Consider the following 18,718-nt stretch of genomic DNA (forward strand, 5'->3'; position numbering starts at 1 on the left):
AATACTTCAGGGGTTTTTATACATGTTATTTTAGGGCATAAGCTGAGTACTATACCCCCACACCCCATCAAAAAAGGAACAACAAAAAATCCCAATTTCACCCTCCCCCAGTAATCTAGAAAACCCTCCCTTCACCCCTGATGTACAAAGTGTATGCACAACGGTGGCATTCTACCAGCCACACAAAGCATGCTCAAACAGATGTCACCAGTTCAGTCACTCCATTGGCATGGCAACAGGCAGGTTTACGGGATTTTTCCCAATAGTGGTTATTACACAGTCAGCACCACTGTGAATTCTGTGAATTTGAAAAAAAAAAAAAAAAAAAAAAGTATAATTTACGGATTCAGGATTCAAAAAGAATAATTTGTATCGAATTTATCCCAGACAAAGGGAAAACTGGTTGCAACTGAAACTTGGCTATAGCTTGATGTCCCAATATTCAAACAATAAACCACCTCTCCATTTTCAAGTAAATCCAGCTTCATCCACAGAGAAACAGACAATTTTCTAACCTCAAGAGCAACCAGCTTGTTACATTTTCTCTATCCTGTGGCAGGAAATGCATATTACTTCTGTTCTGTTTAAGTATCTCAGTCTAAATGCCATGAAGACCAGAGCCCAGGTTTCTTCCCTTTCAAATTCTTAAGGTGAAAGTTTTTTCTTTTCAGTGCAGCTACCAATGATGCAGGCAAAGATCTGTTCAAACCAGCACTCATTCTACAAAGCTGCAACAATGGCCACCATGATCTTTTATAAAGCTTTCCCCGTTGCTCCTGATATTTATTTCTGCTTTTGTCTTACACTCAAAGCATCTCGTAAAAGTAATTAAAGAAAAGCACGATTCCCTTCCCCAACCGGTACTTGAAAATCCACTTATCTGAATGTTCACAGATAAAAAAATCATTAAAAAAAAAATCAAGTTTAGTCTAGCTGACCATATTCACAAGTGTTAAAAACTTTACTGGTGTATAACCTCAAATTTCACTCTTGATTTGTTATCTATAAGAAAATGCTATTTGAGCCAGTACCAAATTAAGTATTAAACTGAGGATTGAACTGGGGCAAACAGGTTACTGTGGAAACAGTCAGTATGTAAGCTCCTTCAAGGGAAATCAACTACTATTCCTCAAGATTAAAAGATGTCCACACTCATTACATTACCTCCCTACAGGAGGAAACACCCTTTAATTTTCCCTTATGGAATCAATATGGAGTGGAAATATGAAACGGGGAGATGTTTTAGAAAGCAAGACAAATCTACCTACCATTACTGGAATTAAAATGTATCCTCTGGGCCCACTCCATTGATTCCGATCTGAGGTGAGGAGGACTAAAAGCAGCAGCAGGTTACAGATAGATTGAATAAGGTGTAAGTATGCTACGTATGTCTAGCTGGGGAAGGGGGGATCTGGAAAAAAAATCTTAAGAACTAGAATGTAGTGTCAGTCAGCATAGCTGCCGAAATCTACGTTGTAGAGGTAAACCTAGCAGAGCTAATACAAACAAGCACCTTCAAAGTTAACGTCCCACTTCCTGAGCACTGCAAAATACGACAGTGAATGCTATTGCCATTTCACCATAGGCACACTAGAGAAAAAGAGGAAGGTTAGTCAAGGGTGGTGCCAATGGCCAGTCAGTATCGGCTTACAGCTTGTAGTGCATTCTGACATCACTATCAAGCCTGACTATTGAGCACCTGTATCCAGTTGAGTCACCACCACTGTCCTCCAATTTGCATGCATGATTTGAGGGGAAGACTTTTAAAGTGTTTTAAATCATCAATAAAAAGTGGAGAAAACAAAGGTTATTCAGAGCCTGTCTCACTTGGGGACACAGATCCTTCTGTCCAGTCTATCAGAAATATAGAGTACATTTTTCAATCTAATGAATTAATTTTAAAAGGGACTCTAAACAAGAAGCCCAATCAAATGCACACAAGTAACCTAGAAGACATGATTACCTCTAAAATATGTGCGTATATCACAGAGATGTTAGTGCAGATTAATATATTAAACAGACTGTTACACAAACAATTGAGGCTGAAGTTTTAAAAGCGCCCTCCCCCCGAATCTTCACGAAACATAACCTAAGAAAAGCCCACATGTTACTAGGAATGTAAGACTTAAAATTATAAACTCCTAAAAAATAGAAGTGCATGGTGGAAACACTGATCGGTCTTTTACTATATGAACACAAACCTCTTTGTTAAAAATGGATACCTGAACAAACCCATTTAGGCAAACAGATTAATCTTTAACACCCTCATTACAAAGTTCACAACTCTGAATTTAACCATCATGAAAGAGAATGATCCAACTGCTATTTATGTTCAAGTCCTGTATTTTTGGCCATGTACTGAAAACTCCTTATTCATTCTTTAACACACAGTGCAATAGTGAAATGACTCTGCCACTGTGTGTTTTTTAAAAAAAATCAGAGTAAGCATGTTCCTAGTAAACCACAAAGTAGGATATTGAGGAAGCAAATCTAGATTAAAAGGCAGGAAAAAAAAGGCAGAAGTTAAATTTCACTAATTTTTCAATTTATTAGCATACCAGGACCCTTTAAACCTTGTTCCCATTAGCGCCTGGTATCAGATGTGAAGGATCAAACCTATGGATCTATCTCCTGACTGCTTTTATAAGGCATGCAAAAAGTCTATTATCAACTGCACACAGGCCTGCTAAAATGCCTGGTTTCTCTAGTCCCTCCTGCTTTAAGCAGCATAAGCAGTAAAGCAGGGGTTGGACCAACTAAAAAGACAAGAGCTAACTTGAATTGTATGGGAGCAGCATTTAACATATTCCTAGTCAAGGACAGGATGGGAAATAAGTGAAGAATAGGGCCAGGAAAATAGTGTCCTATAGCAGAGGTGGTCGGCACTCAGGGCAGAGTGTGCAGTGGTGCCCTACGAAGCAGCAGGATCACAAGGATGTACTTCTTATCACATTTCTATGAAGAAATGGGAAGATCGGGATATGAAAAAGAAAATGTTCTAGCCCCAAATAAAAGCAGAACATGGTTAATGGGACCTGAATGCACATTTATAGCATAGAAGAATGTCAATTCTATCTCATAAAGGAAAAATCTCAACTCTTTGTGACTGAATGTCACATTAACTGGAACTTTATTTGCTTAAAACCCATTGTCAGTTTGAAAAGAAATCCACTGTGATGTGTAGAATGATCTCGTCGATTAAATTCTAGAGTATTTTTTTTTTTTTTGATTCTTGGTAAAATTTTATCCAAAAAACAGGATACATATATATTTAGAGAAGGAAATATGAAATCAAGAGTGATTTCAGTTTTGGAGGCCCTTGCTTATTTATTTATTTATTTAGCTCCCTAAAGACTGTAGCAGGATAAAAGGATCACTGGCTCCGAGTCTCTTTGAGATAACAAGTGATGAAATAAAAAAGAAAGCCCACACCCTCAAATAAAGTCAGGTAACCCCACTGCCCACCCTCCCCACAAGGTAAAAAAATGAGTACTTTTAGTAACAGTTCAGAATTCATCTTTATCTCCTACCTGCCTCATCAGTGGAAGTTTAAGGTCATGATTTTTTTTAGATATTGATACTTGTGTCTATAGACAAATAAACTCTATTAGATGACAACTGATTTTTTAAAAGTCTAGGTAGAGAAAGGAGCAATCATTTTGAACTAAAATCTATGTTTTTTGATTACTATTCAACTTGCTATTTTTTAGCAAAAAGCAAAGTTTCAATAATGTTCATCTCAAATCTTATTGCTTTACAACTGTGGTATACCTTTCATTAAAAACAAAAAGATGAAGCAGTCAATCCAGTGATTAATTTGACATGGCTTTCATTGGGAAAGGGGAGGGCTGGCAAAGAGACCAATAGACAAAAAGGTAACTTAAACACTTAAACATACAATGGTTTGCTTTTAAAAAAAAAAAAAAAAGAGAGAGAGAAATGTTACTTTCAACAAATGGAAAAAAGCACTGAAAGCCCATGAGTCAAGCCATAGCCAAAACCATGTTCTATCTTAAGTAGGTTCTTTTTTTTCCTCCCTCTTTTTTCTTTTTTTTTTTTTTCTTTTTTTTTAATAAAATCTCTCCCCAGACCATCATCACTTCTAATCCTCCCCAGACGGGGCTTCATCTTCAGACCCTTCATCCCCAGATTTCTCGGGTGGGGGGCTTGTAGATGTTTTCTTTTCTGGCGGGCTTTCTGGTTCCTCATCTTCTTCTTTGGGAGAAGGAGTCTTTTCCTTTGATGCCTTTGAAGCTGTGGGGCGACCCACTTTCCCTTTGCCTTTCACTGGACTTGGCGTCACTGAAAATAGAAAAATAATTTGGGGAAGGGAAGAGAAAAAAATGTCTTTAATACAAGTCAGCTACAAAATAAAACAATCTGTAAGAATAAAATCTATAAAGACAATACGCAACTTACTAAAAATCAAGGTGGGCACGAGGGAGCGCATATATCCCTAAGTAAATCTATCTCAATTTCTAAACTGTTCATAAGTTACTATACTATGTTGCAGTATTTCCCATCAGTTTTTACCAACACTCTATGATGTTAACAGTAATACCTGTAATGAAGAAGCACGTGCACAACATCCTTAATTGCTTGGTAAACTAACAGTTGTTTATGCTAAAAGTTGTTTATAAAAAGCAGGTCAAAAAGAGGGAAGGAAAAGAATTAATCTGATTCAGAAACTAAAGCTATCAAATAAACATTTGATAGTTCCATCATTCCTAACAGTAGGAAGTGATAAACAGAAGTTTAACAATGACTAGTTCTACCTAACAGAATAAAACCACCTACACAAAAAGCAAATTGATTTCTGATTTAGTTAACAAATTAGTTCCAACTAGGAGAACCCATTAGGGCGCAGAAAAAAATTAACTCATGTCATCAAGTGTGGTTTTATTCTGATAGCACAGAGGATGGGGCAGAGTTCAGAACATGGAACTTAAATGTATTACTCTAGGTTTGTGCATTTTCACAATTAAGTCTTTGCTGGCTGCTGAGACTGTGATACCAGTGAGGAAAAAAGAGCAGTAACAGCTATGATGATACAGCATTTCTACCACTGTGTCTGAAACAAATAGATCATTCTCTGAAATCTTGCTCAAGTACTGGCAATAGTTGAAGAACATGGCTAAGCCCACTAGACTCTTAAACAGGCTAGTGTCTTTATTAATAAGAGATACTTCCAGTTGCAGAATACAAGACCCTTTTAGATTTCTTGTATTCCTGCTAAACATCAGGTCAATGCCAAATCCTAATGAAGAATTTCTGTATTGAAAATAATGTTTCTCAAAATTTTTAAAGCAGTACATTTAATTTCACTTCTCCAGAACTTACCTGTAGCCTTTAGCCTGGGTTTCGGCATTTTCTTTTCTTTTCTTTCAGGTTTGGACTTCTTAACCATCTTTTTGTTTTTCTTTTTTGAACTGCCATAGTCACTATCATCATCATCTTCCATTAGGAAATCTTCATCGCTGCCGGAATCTTCTGAGAAGAAAGAAGAATTTCAACGTCTAACTTAATGTACGTATCCTTCCAAGTGAAAAAGGAAGAGAGTACTAAGAATGACTAGAGGGTGGGATAGGAGTCAAACACCCTTGGATTCTATTTGGAGCTGTAGCACCAATTTGACTGGAGTCATCACCAGCCTCAGTTGTCAAATGGATTTTGCATGCACCCTACATGAGAGAGTTACATGAGTGATGTGTTTGAAAAGTAGACTGAAAACAGGAAGAGTAAGAGCTGATCTGAATCAAAACTGAAACTATCAAATAACTTTTGGTAGTTCCATCATTTCCATGTAGTACTGGTTGAGACCAGGGAAACAAAACTGAACCGACAGGGCCTTTTTGGTCCAATTATGAATAAGTGAAACAAGAAAACCAAACACGAAACAAAAATACACAGAATTAACTAATCTGGGCCGGGTGCCGTGGCTCACGTCTGTAATCCCAGCCGAGGAGATTGGGAGGCCGAGGCGGGCGGATCACAAGGTCAGGAGATTGAGACCACAATGAAACCCCTCTCTACTAAAAATACAAAAAAATTAGCCAGGCTGGTGGCGGGCACCTGTAGTCCCAGCTACTCGGGAGGCTGAGGCAGGAGAATGGCGTGAACCTGGGAGGCGGAGCTTGCAGTGAGCCAAGATAGCACCACTGCACTCCAGCCTGGGCGACAGAGCGAGACTGTCTCAAAAGAAAAAAAAAAAAAAAAAATGAACTAATATGACTAACCTGTGAAACACCTAACTTTTGTTATGAACATTTTTTTTTCTGTGAAAAGAGGTCTACAACCTCCTCCACCAGGGCAAAATACAAATCTCTATCACAGTGCCTAATGTGACTGTTACTTAAGCAACTGTTCATTCAGTGTTTGAACACAAACATCATTAAATAAAGAGTGCAACCATTACAAATGGTGGGCAATCGTGAGAATCTCTGAACCTTTAAAATATTAACAGGAACCAACACAGTCATCTCTTTTAACAGGGAGTATCTATCCAATTTAAGGGACTGGTTGTAACATTTAGCATCCTAGAAAATGCCAAAGTAACCAAGGTCACAAACTACAATTATGATCAAACGACCAAAGTACACAAAACAACTTCACATACTCTCTTGGAACGGTGCCTCATCCTCCTCTTCTTGTTCTTCCTCACTGCCCACATCTTCCATGAGCATCTCCCTCTGTTTAGAAGCTGCTTTAGACGCCGCCTGCCGTTGCTGGCGCACGTTTTTATGATCTTCTTTTTCATCTTCACTATCCTCTGCAATATCAGAATTACCATGACATAATGATTAAAGAATTTTGTATTTGACAAGATAGTGCAAAAGATTAATAATTGACTGAAAATGTAACTGACTGAAAAAGCCAACATAGTGGCCAATATAGGATATAATCTGCAGCTTTATTTCATTGTAAAAGGGCAAATTCTATCCTTCATTTCTGCAAAATGATGGAATCAACTCAAATGCCCATCAATGATAGACTGGATAAATAAAATGTGGTACATACACACCATGGAATACTATGCAGTCATAAAAAGGGAAGGAGATCATGTCCTTTGCAGGGACATGGATGGAGCTGGAGGCCATCATCCTCAGCAAACTAATGCAGGCACAAAAGACCAAACACTGCATGTTCTCACTTAAAAGCGAGAGCTGAACAATGAGAACACATGGACACAGGGAGGGGAACAACACACACTGGAGCCTGTGGCGAGGGAGGGGGCAGGGTAGGGGGATGGAGAGGGAGAGCACTAAAAAATAGCTACTGCATGCTGGACTTAATACCTAGGTGATGGGTTGATGGGTGCAGCAAATCACCATGGCACACATTTACCTATGTAACAAACCTGCACATCCTGCACATGTATCCCAGAACATAAAATAAAAATTAAAAAAAAATTCTACAAAATATATAAAGGAGGACCTAAATTCATAAAGAATGAGCTTGGACAAGACTATGTACCCACTAATACATATAAAGCAACAAAGACATGTAATTTTAAGCAGTAGCTAAGCTGAATTAAAGCGTGAACACATAACTCCTATACTTTAAAGTTACATCACTGCTTTGCTCTAAAATTATCAATTACATTCAAATCTATGTTCACTGTTTTTAAAAGCTAGTTAGAAAAATATCTTAACATAGTATGAGAGGGAAAGAAGAATGTCTTCCAATAATCTTTATTCTAAGACATAAAACATGAAAACCCTAAAATAATGTCAAACTGTTATCCTTTATAATGAATGGCTTGTGACCATTTCAATTTAGAGGGGATTGAGGAAAATCTTTTTTTTTTTTTTTTTTTGGAGACAGAGTTTTGCTCTTGTTGCCCAGGCTGGAGTGCAATGGCGCAATCTTGCCTCACCGCAACCTCCACCTCCCGGGTTCAAGCGATTCTCCTGCCTCAGCTTCCTGAGTAACTGGGATTACAGGTGCGTGCCACCATGCCCGGCTGATTTTGTATTTTTAGTAGAGACGGGGTTTCACCATGTTGGTCAGGCTGGTCTCAAACTCCTGACCTCAGGTAATCCACGCTCCTTGGCCTCCCAAAGAGCTAGTATTACAGGCGTGAGCTACTGTGCCCGGCTGGAAAATCTTTAAAATACATATTTAGATCAACTAGTGAAAGATGTTTGGAGAAGCCTATAAAAAATTTACTTTCACATATTCTTAGAGTCTATTAATTAAAAATAATATATATATATATTTTAAATTTGGAGTCTCACTCTGTCACCCAGATTGGAGTGCAGTGGCACAATCTTGGCTCACTGCAGCCTGTGCCTCCTGGGTTCAAGCTATTCTCCTGCCTCAGCCTCCTGAGTAGCTGGGACTACAGGCACGTGCTGCCATGCCTGGCTAATTTCTTGCTGTTGTTGTTGTTTGTTTGTTTTTTAAGATGGAGTTTCGCTCTTCTTGCTTAGGCTGGAGTGCAATGGGGGGATCTTGGCTCGCTGTAACCTCTGCCTCCCAGGTTCAAGTGATTCTCCTGCCTCAGTCTCCTGAGTAACTGGGATTACAGGCACCCGCCACCACGCCTGGCTAATTTTTTAAAGTTTTAGTATAGAAGGAGTTTTGCCATGTTGGCCAGGCTGGTCTTGAACTCCTGACCTCAGGTGATCTACCGGCCTTGGCCTCCCAAAGTGCTGGGATTACAGACATGAGCCACTGGGCTCAGCCATATTTTTGTATTTTTGATAGAGACAGGGTTTTGCCATGTTTGCCAGGCAGGTCTTGAACCCTTGACCCCAGGTGATCCACCCGCCTTGGCCTCCCAAAGTGCTGGAATGGTAGGCATGAGTCACCATGCTCAGCCTAAAAAAAGCTTTTTTAACACACAGTTGTGTTTGTGAATAAATTTGGTTAAAGGGTAGGCTGCCAGCCTATTGCCTCTGGAGTAAACCATATTTGCATTAGTCTCTACCTACAGCCCTTCTCCTGAAGTTTTAGGCTCCCTTATTCTGTCAAGGTTAAGTGGTCACTCTTCTGAAAACACTTCTAGTCCTATGAGCCTTGCCATGGTCAGTGTTCAAGTCATCTCTTTCACTTTTAAAAATCTCATCTAGAGACAAACAGAATAAAGCTGACATGGCAGACCCAAAACTAAACCCACTTGGTAGAAGCTTAGTTTAATACTAGTACAGAGTTATTTATCCAGAAGTACTCAATAAACTAGCAAGTGTAAGAGATTCAAATTAGGATTTACAAGGCAAATGAGTGAAAGCATGTACTATATTATCACAGGATCACCAGATAGTGCAAAATTGATTAATATAGTTTCTTTTCAACTTAGGTAGCCAGATAGTATACTTGAACAGACGGGAAAGCAAAACAGCCAAGCAGAGTGAATTTAGCTGAACTTTGTCTCTCCCCTTTGTATTAGCTAAACAGCAGTCTCATTTAAAGGGAGATCCAGGGAGACAACAGCAAGGGAATGCAAGTGAAAACTAACATGGCTGGAAGTAATATGGATTAAAAATCTCAATTCTTACAAGATTAAATTTAAAAATAAATACCAAGAGCAAGTAGAATCATCAGGACTGAACATTTTATTTGGCCATGGAAACTCCGCATTAATTCATATTAATTCTTTTAAGTTAAAATTTTTACAAAAAAAGCTTTCTCTATGGCTACTGTTTCAAAAGACTATGTCTCCGCTAGAAACAGTGGGAATGAAACTTTCATTTGCTTTTCCACCCAGAGTCCACCACTCCCCCTTTTTAACGCCTCTATTTTACCAAGTTTTATATTTATATATTATTCTATTTAGTCTGATGTCTTTTGTTTATGTAAATGATTTCTAATATTGACCATGCATAATAATGTGTAGATACTTAAAGAAAACCAAGCCCCAACATCCCACTGAGATCTATTTAATCAGAAATTTTGGGACAGGACCCAGAATATGCATTTTTAAAAAGATTCATAGATGACTGTAATAAGCCACCAGGACTGAGAATCATTAGGAGCTCTTTGAAGATGGAAACATCTTTGTAATCCCAGATTTGCAACAGTACCTGGCATACAAATCGCTTATTAAAACATCTAATAAAATAATATATAAATAGCATTATACCTCTTACATTTAAAATAGTTTACTACCTGCTGAGTGAGAATCATCCTTCTTGGTCTTCACATCTTTGTCTTCTGAGTCCTCACTATAAAGGGAGGCAAAAAAGCAAATGCATGTAAGTCTTACCTCAAAATTTAAGTGAACACAGATCTCTGATTTCTGACTTGAGAAGTGAAAAATACCTCTTCTATATAAAATGTTCAAACAAATGCTAAGGAATACTTTATTTCCTTACTTTACAGGGATGCTGGTGAACAGGCACAATTTTATCTACGTTACAAACTACTGCTTCCAAAGACTCAAAGGAAAAAAAGAAGGTGTCTCAACACAGGCTGGAATTTTTTCACCTACGGACAAAGCTTGGTTCACAAGAATATTTAATAAGAAAAATATTTATTGAATAGAGGCAGAGTATAAAATAGTAAAATACTAAAAGATCACTAAATATACATGTGAAAAACTGCTAAAATATCTAAAATTATTAAAAGGAATTGTAGTCCGGGCATGGTGGCTCATGCCTGTAATCTCAGCAGTTTGGGTGCCTGAGGTAGGCAGATCGCTTGAGGCCAGGAGTTCAAGACCAGCCTGGGCAACATGGTGAAACTCTGTCTCTACTAAAAAATACAAGTATTAGCTGGGTGTGGTGGTACATGGTTGTAATCTCAGCTACTCAGGAGGCTGAGGCAGGAGAATCACTTGAACTCGGAAGGTGGAGGTTGCAGTGAGCTGAGATCACATCATTGCACTCCAGCCTGGGAAACAGAGCGAGACTCCATCTCAAAAAAAAAAAAAAAAAACCAAAAACCAACCAGAAACAGGAATTGTAGTTCAGTTATCTAACTTACAATATGCCTAAAAATGTACCTAAAACAAAATGGAAAATAAATTGATTGAATTATCCCCTATTAATATTTCCTTCCAATATTTCTTTGCATCAGAAACATCAACATATAGTCCTGCCTGGTGGTACCATGGAGAAAATAAAAGTGAGCTCAAAATCACTCTCCAAAGTAAAATAAGATGTTAAGGAGCTTCAAAGCTCAATGGGAAGTTTTTAAAAACAATTTTTAGTCACAACCTAACACATTATGTCTTCATAAGTCTTAACTCCAGAATCTGGATTCTAGTATCCTATCTCTCTGTTAATTTACGTATTTTTAAAAATAGAGATGGGGTTTCACCATGTTGCCCAGGCTGGTGTCAAACTCCTGAGCTCAAGTGATCCACCTGTCCTGGCCTCCCAAAGTGCTGGGATTATAAGTGTGAGCCACCATACCCAGCCCCTAGTAGTCTATCTCTTTGTCATTAGTTAGTTGTATGAGCTTAGGCAAATCATTTAGTATTCTTCAGTGCTACAATTTTATGATTCCATGCAAAATTCTGAAGAACAAAAACCAAAAACTCGCACATAAAAACTGCCTTCAAAGTTTTCCTTTCTCAAATAGCAGGTCTTATAATTATTGGTATTCCCCATACTCTAGACCACACTCAAATGAGAAAATACTGAATCCATGATTCCTAAGCAAAGAGAATGATCAAACATATTCCTTTACTAAGCAACTTGAATCCAAGACACTTTATAATTCTGAAATCTGTGACTGTTCTGTATAAATGTTTTTTATGCAAAATAAGCACCAAATTCATAATTCTAACACAATGATGAATTATATTATTTTTTCTACCTCTTTTATTGAGTTTATAGACTACATTAATCTTTGAGCACCACTACAGCAAAATTAAGTGAAGGCTGAACTTTGAAAACAGAAAAATCAACAGAGTGCTGGTCTGAGAATAAATACACAAGGCATACAGATAGGAATAAAACCTATATTTATTTCAATCCTTCCAGCACTTAGAATAATAAAATCAAATGACTGCAACAAGAAAAACTGTAAGCTAGAAGTTAATTATGTAAATGAGACATTATAACATGCCACAAAGCAGGTCTTTCCTAGGAGAAATAAGATAATGAACATAATGAAAAATAGTTCTGAGTTGGGCTGCCATATAAAACTGTTTGGCCGGGTGAGGTGGCTCATGCCTGGAATCCAGCACTTTGGGAGGCTGAGGTGGGTGGATCATGAGGTCAGGAGTTCAAGATCAGCCTGGCCAACACTGTGAAACCTCATCTCTACTAAAAATACAAAAAGTAGCTAGGTGTGGTGGCGGGCGCCTGTAATCCCAGCTACTCGGGAGGCTGAGGCAGGAGAATCACTTGAACCCGGGAGGCGGAGGTTGCAGTGAGCCGAGACCATACATACCATTGCACTCCAGCCTGGGTGACAGAGTGAGACTGTCTCAAAAAACAAACAAAAAACTATTTTAGGCTAGGCATGGTGGCTCACACTTGTAATCCCTGCACTTTGGGACGCTGAAATGGGAGTATTGTTTGAGCCCAGGAGTTTGAGACCAGCCTGGGCAACATGGCCAGAGCCCATCTCTATTAAAAACAAACAACAACTATGTTAGACATACACCAAGAAGCTCTAGATGGCTTGTTTCCAAACAGTATAATTCTGTATTATTTTTCCTTAAAAGCACATTTCTGAAATGCTCCAGCAAAAAAAAGTATTAGAGGTTGTCAACATAAATAAAACTACTAGGTAAATATATGAATTTAATAATGATTTTGGTGCTCCAAGATTCTTAGGAGAACTAGTGAGAAATATTTCATTTATTTGAACTGCTCATTTGTAACAGTATTATTTGGAAGCGGTATAGAGCTCTAATGGTTAAAAAATGTACTTTGGAGTCCAACAGACATGGTTTCAAAACCTGTTTGTCCATTTGCTGGATAACTTTGGTTAAATCACAGAACCCCTCTAAGTTAATATTTACCCAAATAGAGATGTTGTGAGAATTAAATGATAGTGTATGTAAAACACATAATAGAGATTGTCACATACTAATCATAAACAGTAGCCATCATCATCACTATAATCACCATTATCACCAAGAAGGTCTTAAAGTTACATTATACCGAGTTTGAGAGTGTGTATACCTTTACTAAGCGGACAGAAATTACAATATCCTGTTCCCCCCGCCCCCCACCCCCCGCCGAGACAGTCTTGGCTCTGTCACCTGGGCTGGAGTGCAGTGGTGCAATCATAGCTCACTGCAGCCTTGAACTCCTGCGCTCAAAGGATCCTCCTGCCTCGGACTCCTGAGTAGCTGGGACTACAGGCAAGTGCCACCATTCCCGGCCAAATTTTATATTTTTGTGTAGAGACGTGGTCTCCTTATATTGCCCAGGCTAGTCTCAAACTCCCGGCCTCAAGCGATCCTGCTACCTAGGCCTTCCAAAGTCCTGGGATTACAAGCATAAGCCACTGTGTCCTCCTAATATCCTGGTCTTATGAGGCAAAATTATAGTTAAAATCACAACTCATTTGTAAAATGAAGGGAAAAGAAACTCTCCAAAATGGTTAAATTATTTAAACAAAGGAGAATTGATTATGAGACAGCAAAATGCAGCAGGCTATACAACTTAAGATTCTACAAGCTTTAGTTATAATTGTGCCAGTGATTTGTGACTGAATGGGATATACCACTTCTTTTTTGTTATCACTACAATGAAAGTGTCAATATTAACCTTAGATAACAAGTTACATACTCAAGCACAGCCTGAGATAATATGAAATATGCAAAATATTAAGTGGACAGTAAGTACTTTTCAAAAGTATGAGATTCCAACAATTCAGAGATCAGAGACTACTCTCATCTCAGAGCGGTGACAATGTAAGCAGGAACAGAAAAACAATGCCTCTTACCTATCTTCCTGTGAATTCTTTCCAGATCGCCTCTTATTTTTAGCTTCTCGGGGAGATGATCGAATTTTCTTAGTGGGAGGGCCCGAATCTCTTCCATAATCTTCATCTAAACAGTGTTTTTCAAACTTAATTAACTATGATTTTTGCATGTTAAAATCACCACTATATTTACTGACACAATTATCTCATGCTGTTTAAATGGTGAGAGGAGCAGGATTTCCCAAATAGTTTCTTTCAGTTTTAAAAAACTAAATTATTTCCAAACCAAGTCCTATCACCTTAACTTCATTTTTGCATATTACCCTCTAGTCCTTATGATATATATTTCATCTATTTTTAGCTAAGCCTCTCTTATCATTTTATACCCTCCCCTTCTGATTTCAACACCTTCACACTTATTTGAAAATTATCGTAATATGGTTGTATTACCAACATTTCAGGAAGTAAACACAATTACTATTACTAAGCAAATTACTTTTAAACTAAAGTATTAAATACAACATAATCTTGCATTTGAAGAAAATATTTCCAATTTCAAAAGCCCTATAAAACTAACGAAAATGACTCTACCTTAAAAGGAAATTATTTCCAAAACTGTTTACTGCACCATTCACACTCACACACACACGATGGCGAGATGCTGGAAGCAGTCCAGAGCATCAGCAATTATTAAGTGGTCAGAAACATTATAAATTCCATTATGGGATATTATATAACCATTGATAGGAATTTTCCAAATACCTTTTAATAACATAAAATACTCAAAATAACAGTATATCACATATTAACAGGATTATTCTAAGTAAATATGAAATACAAACATTTGAAACAATTCCTGACATGTAGCAAGCATTTAATAAATATTAGTGCTACACATTACTTTTTTTTACTCTTCTTTGTATCTTTCAGTATTTTCTAAGTCTTCCCAAAGGGCACATATTATCTTTATAAATAAAAGTTAGAATAAGAAGAAAGAAAAAAGAATAGTAAACATATCTGGAAAGTAGTGAGATTAAGGAGACAACTCTGAAAAAACCTCTTACGACTAACACTTAGCTACAACACTCATTCTGTGATGAATTAGTTCACAAATCAAAGCTGTTTCACAAAACAGACTCTCATCTTAGTTGCTTTATTATGTAAAAACATAATACAAGGCACAAGTTTTATTGTAATAACAGCAGGAGCTTTTTTTCCCCCTGCAAAGTGCTGGGATTATAGGTGTGAATCACTGTGCCTGGCTTGTAGAATAATGTTTTTTTTTTTTTTCAGACAGGGTCTCTCTGTTGCCCAGGCTTGAGTGCAGTGGTGCCATCTCGTCTCACTGCAACCTCCGCCTCCTGAGTTCAAGGGATTCTCCTGCCTCAGCCTCCAGAGTAGCTGGGATTACAGGCGCATGCCACCACTCCCGGCTAATTTCTATATTTTTAGCAGAGATGGGGTTTCACCATGTTGGCCAGGATGGTCTGGAACTCCTGACCTCAACTGGTCCGCCCACCTTGGCCTCCCAAAGTGCTGGGATTACAGGCGTGAGCCATGGCGCCTGGCTGACAGCAGGAGATATTTTAAGTAATGAACACTATATCAGAATTACTGGACATTTAAACTTTGGACTCCAAAACCAAGTAAGAAAAAAATGGTTTAATGTTTATTATAAATGATTTACCATGGAAAAGTTAAAATCCATGTAAGTTCAACTTTTGCTTTGGTTGACACAGATCATGACATGGTTTTGGTAAATACTCTAAAATAAAAAAGTAAAACTTATTCCAAAAGCATAATAAAAGTATATAAGCTGGTAACCTCCACTGGTTCAACTTACAATTTGTTGAAACCATAAAACTTACCTGCATCATCGGATTCCTGAAACTGTGAGTAATCAACAACCTTCCTATTTCTGTAGAAAGAAGAGACTCCAATTAAAATCATAAAACTGTAGATTTTTCTAAGACATCAGAACACACATTTCTCTTTCATAAACAGAACTGAAGTAGCTCTTTGAAAACTATTTAATTGCCAGGCATGGTGGCTCACACCTGTAATCCCAGCACTTTGGGAGGCCAAGGCGGGCGGATCACCTGAGGTCGGGAGTTCGAGATGAGCCTGACCAACACAGAGAAACCTCATCTCTACTAAAAACACAAAATTAGCCAAGCGTGGTGGCACATGTCTGTAATGCCAGCTACTTGGGAGGCTGAGGCAGGAGAATCGCTTGAACCCAGGGGGTGGAGGTTGTGGTGAGCTGAGATAGCTCCACTGCACTCCAGCCTGGGCAACAAGAGTGAAACTCCGTCTCAAAAAAAAGAAAAAGAAAATTATTTAATTAATTTTTTGAGACAGGGTGTCACTCTGTCGCCTAGGCTGGAGAGCAGTGGCACAATTATGGCTCACGACAGCCTTGACCTACTGGGCCCAAGTAATCCGCCTGCCTCAGCCTCCTGAGTAGCTGGGACTACAGACGCATGCTGTCTAATTTTTTTCATTTTTTGTAGACAGGGTCTCCCTGCATTGCCCAGGCTGGTCTCAAACTCCTAAGCTCAGGCAGTCATCCTGCCTCAGCTCCCAAAGTGCTGGGATTACAGGCACGAGCCACTGCACCCAGCCAAAAAGTATTTTTTAAGGGCCCCCACTTCTCAAGCCAAAATACTTAACTTTCTGTTACAAGAAAGCCTAGTGTAAACCACAAGTATGTCAAGCTACAATTCTCATACTGCTCATCTCAGTGATAATTCCAATACCATTCTTTTCTTCTCTTTTTTTTTTTTTTTGAGATGAAGTCTTGCCCTGTCGCCCAGGCTGGAGTGCAATGGCAAGATCTCAGCTCACGGCAACCTCTGCCTCCCAAGTTCAAGTGATTCTCCTGTCTCAGTCTCCCGAGTAGCTGAGATTACAGGTAACCGCCACCATGCCCGGCTAATTTTTTGTATCTTTAGTAGAGACAGGGTTTCACCACGTTGGCCAGGCTGGTCTTGAACCCCTGATCTCGTGATCTGCCCGCGTTGGCCTCCCAAAGTGCTGGGATTACAGGCATGAGCCATCGCGCCTGGCCTCAAATACCATTCTTTTCTACAAAACAATCTCCCATCTCTCCAAACAAATATACATAAAACAGCAAAATGAACCAAATCACCATGTACCTATATATTCATTATATACAAAGATACCATATTTATAAGCTAACATTGTAAATGATATCTTACTCTTACTGCTACACACATATATATGTATACTTGATAAACAAGGTTATTACTAAGCTTTTCAAGGCAAAGGCAATTTTTAGGTATAGTACAGTTACATTATAATGCACAAAAATTATGGTAATGTTAAGCCTTATACAGAAGGGGAAGGAAACAAATTAATTGGTCCAGTCAAAAGATGCTTTATTTAAAAAACTATGAAAGCCTCACAAATTTATGTATATCTATGTATTTGACTTTATTCTTTTGTTTCTAAACTTTTTTTTCCTTTTCCAATTTTACAGACCTGGTTTATCAGCAGCATTTTATAAAACTAGACCTAGGGAAATAACTAGTTCTGGGGATATATGCATGATCTTAATAAAGTGAATGGTTAGCCTGTCCTATTATAAAATCAAAACAGTGAGAATATTTGCACAATCTATTTGACTCTAAATGATTTTAAGTACTCCCTAGCAAGTAAGGTACCTTTAACATCTCAAACAAAGCTTCATTTCTATTTTTGTACTTTGCATTCTAAATCTAAAAGTTTAATACTCCTTCTCTAGAGAGAGATAGATATATGCTTCCATGTTAGTACCCAAACAGCCTGCCTGGCAAAAGAGCCTTAGATTAAAAAATGTACTTTTACTGTAGGCCTAACTCAATCAAGTGAATTTAAAAAATTAAGAGAAATATATGCTACCACCTATACTTAAACCTGAGCAGAGGGATATTCTTGGTTGTACAGATTAAGACATCATTTAAATTCAAAGACAGGATGGTCAGAATGCAAACACTGGTCCACCTTCTAGTACAGTATGTGGAGATGATATGGATGGAGGTGAATTATGGAAAAAATGGCTTGGGCTTATATGTAGAGGAAGATATAGTTACGTACTCAGCATTAGAAAGAGAAAAAAACAAGGCTCTTACGGAGTTCCACCTTCTGTTTTTCTTTAGTTTAATCACAACCATTAAATATACTCCAACTATATATTTTATTGTAAGAAGCTGAGTTTATATTACCAAAGATACCGTATTATTAGGGAAGCTAACTTTAAATATGACCATTAATTCCATATACATGAGGGACCTAGAGTAGATGAATTCTAGAGACACAAAGTAGAGTGGTGGTTGCCAGAGGCTAGAAGAGTGGGGATGAGGAGCTATTGTTTAGTGGGTTTAGTTTCAGTTTTGCAAGATTAAGAGTTCTTTACAACAATGTCAAATACTTAACAGTACCGAACTATATACTTAAAAATGGTTAAGATGGGCCAGGCGTGGTGGCTCGTGCCTGTAATCCCAGCACTTTGGGAGGCCAAGGTAGGCGGATCACAAGGTCAAAAGATCGAGACCATCCTGGCCAACATGGTGAAAATCCGTCTCTACTAAAAATACAAAAACTAGCTGGGTGTGGTGGTGCGTGCCTGTAAGTGCCATCTACTCGGGAGCATGATGCAGGAGAATTGCTTGAACCCAGGAGGCAGAGGTTGCAGTGAGCAGGGATCGCACCACTGCACTCCAGTCTGGCAACAGAGCGAGACTCTGTCTCCAAAAAAAAAAAAAAAAAAAAAAAAAAGGTTAAGATGGTAAATTTTCTGCTAAGCATATTTTATTACAATAAAAATATATTTTCTTTCTTAAAAATATGACTATGAAAAAATCTAATATTTTTGGGCTAATATGGA

General features: G+C 38.2%; 1 protein-coding gene and 1 non-coding gene across 3 annotated transcripts in view; both read right to left on the reverse strand.

The window, feature by feature from the left end:
* Positions 1-311: 311 nt before the first annotated feature.
* The window catches only part of NUCKS1 (nuclear casein kinase and cyclin dependent kinase substrate 1), a 35,672-nt gene continuing 17,265 nt past the window's right edge, over positions 312-18,718 (reverse strand). The window contains 6 exon segments of one of the 2 annotated variants that reach the window (NM_001266481.1): positions 312-4,302; positions 5,341-5,490; positions 6,617-6,769; positions 10,111-10,166; positions 13,852-13,957; positions 15,699-15,748. In NM_001266481.1, coding sequence (NP_001253410.1) covers positions 4,103-4,302; positions 5,341-5,490; positions 6,617-6,769; positions 10,111-10,166; positions 13,852-13,957; positions 15,699-15,748 — 715 coding nt within the window. In that variant the 3' untranslated portion in view covers positions 312-4,102. 2 annotated transcript variants of the gene reach the window in all.
* Positions 17,338-17,466, reverse strand: LOC114675040 (small nucleolar RNA SNORA72). The gene has a single exon (XR_003726129.1). It is a non-coding gene; the product is annotated as a small nucleolar RNA SNORA72 (small nucleolar RNA).

This window comes from Macaca mulatta, chromosome 1 (assembly GCF_049350105.2).
Source record: "Macaca mulatta isolate MMU2019108-1 chromosome 1, T2T-MMU8v2.0, whole genome shotgun sequence".
NCBI classification, from domain to species: domain Eukaryota; kingdom Metazoa; phylum Chordata; class Mammalia; order Primates; family Cercopithecidae; genus Macaca; species Macaca mulatta.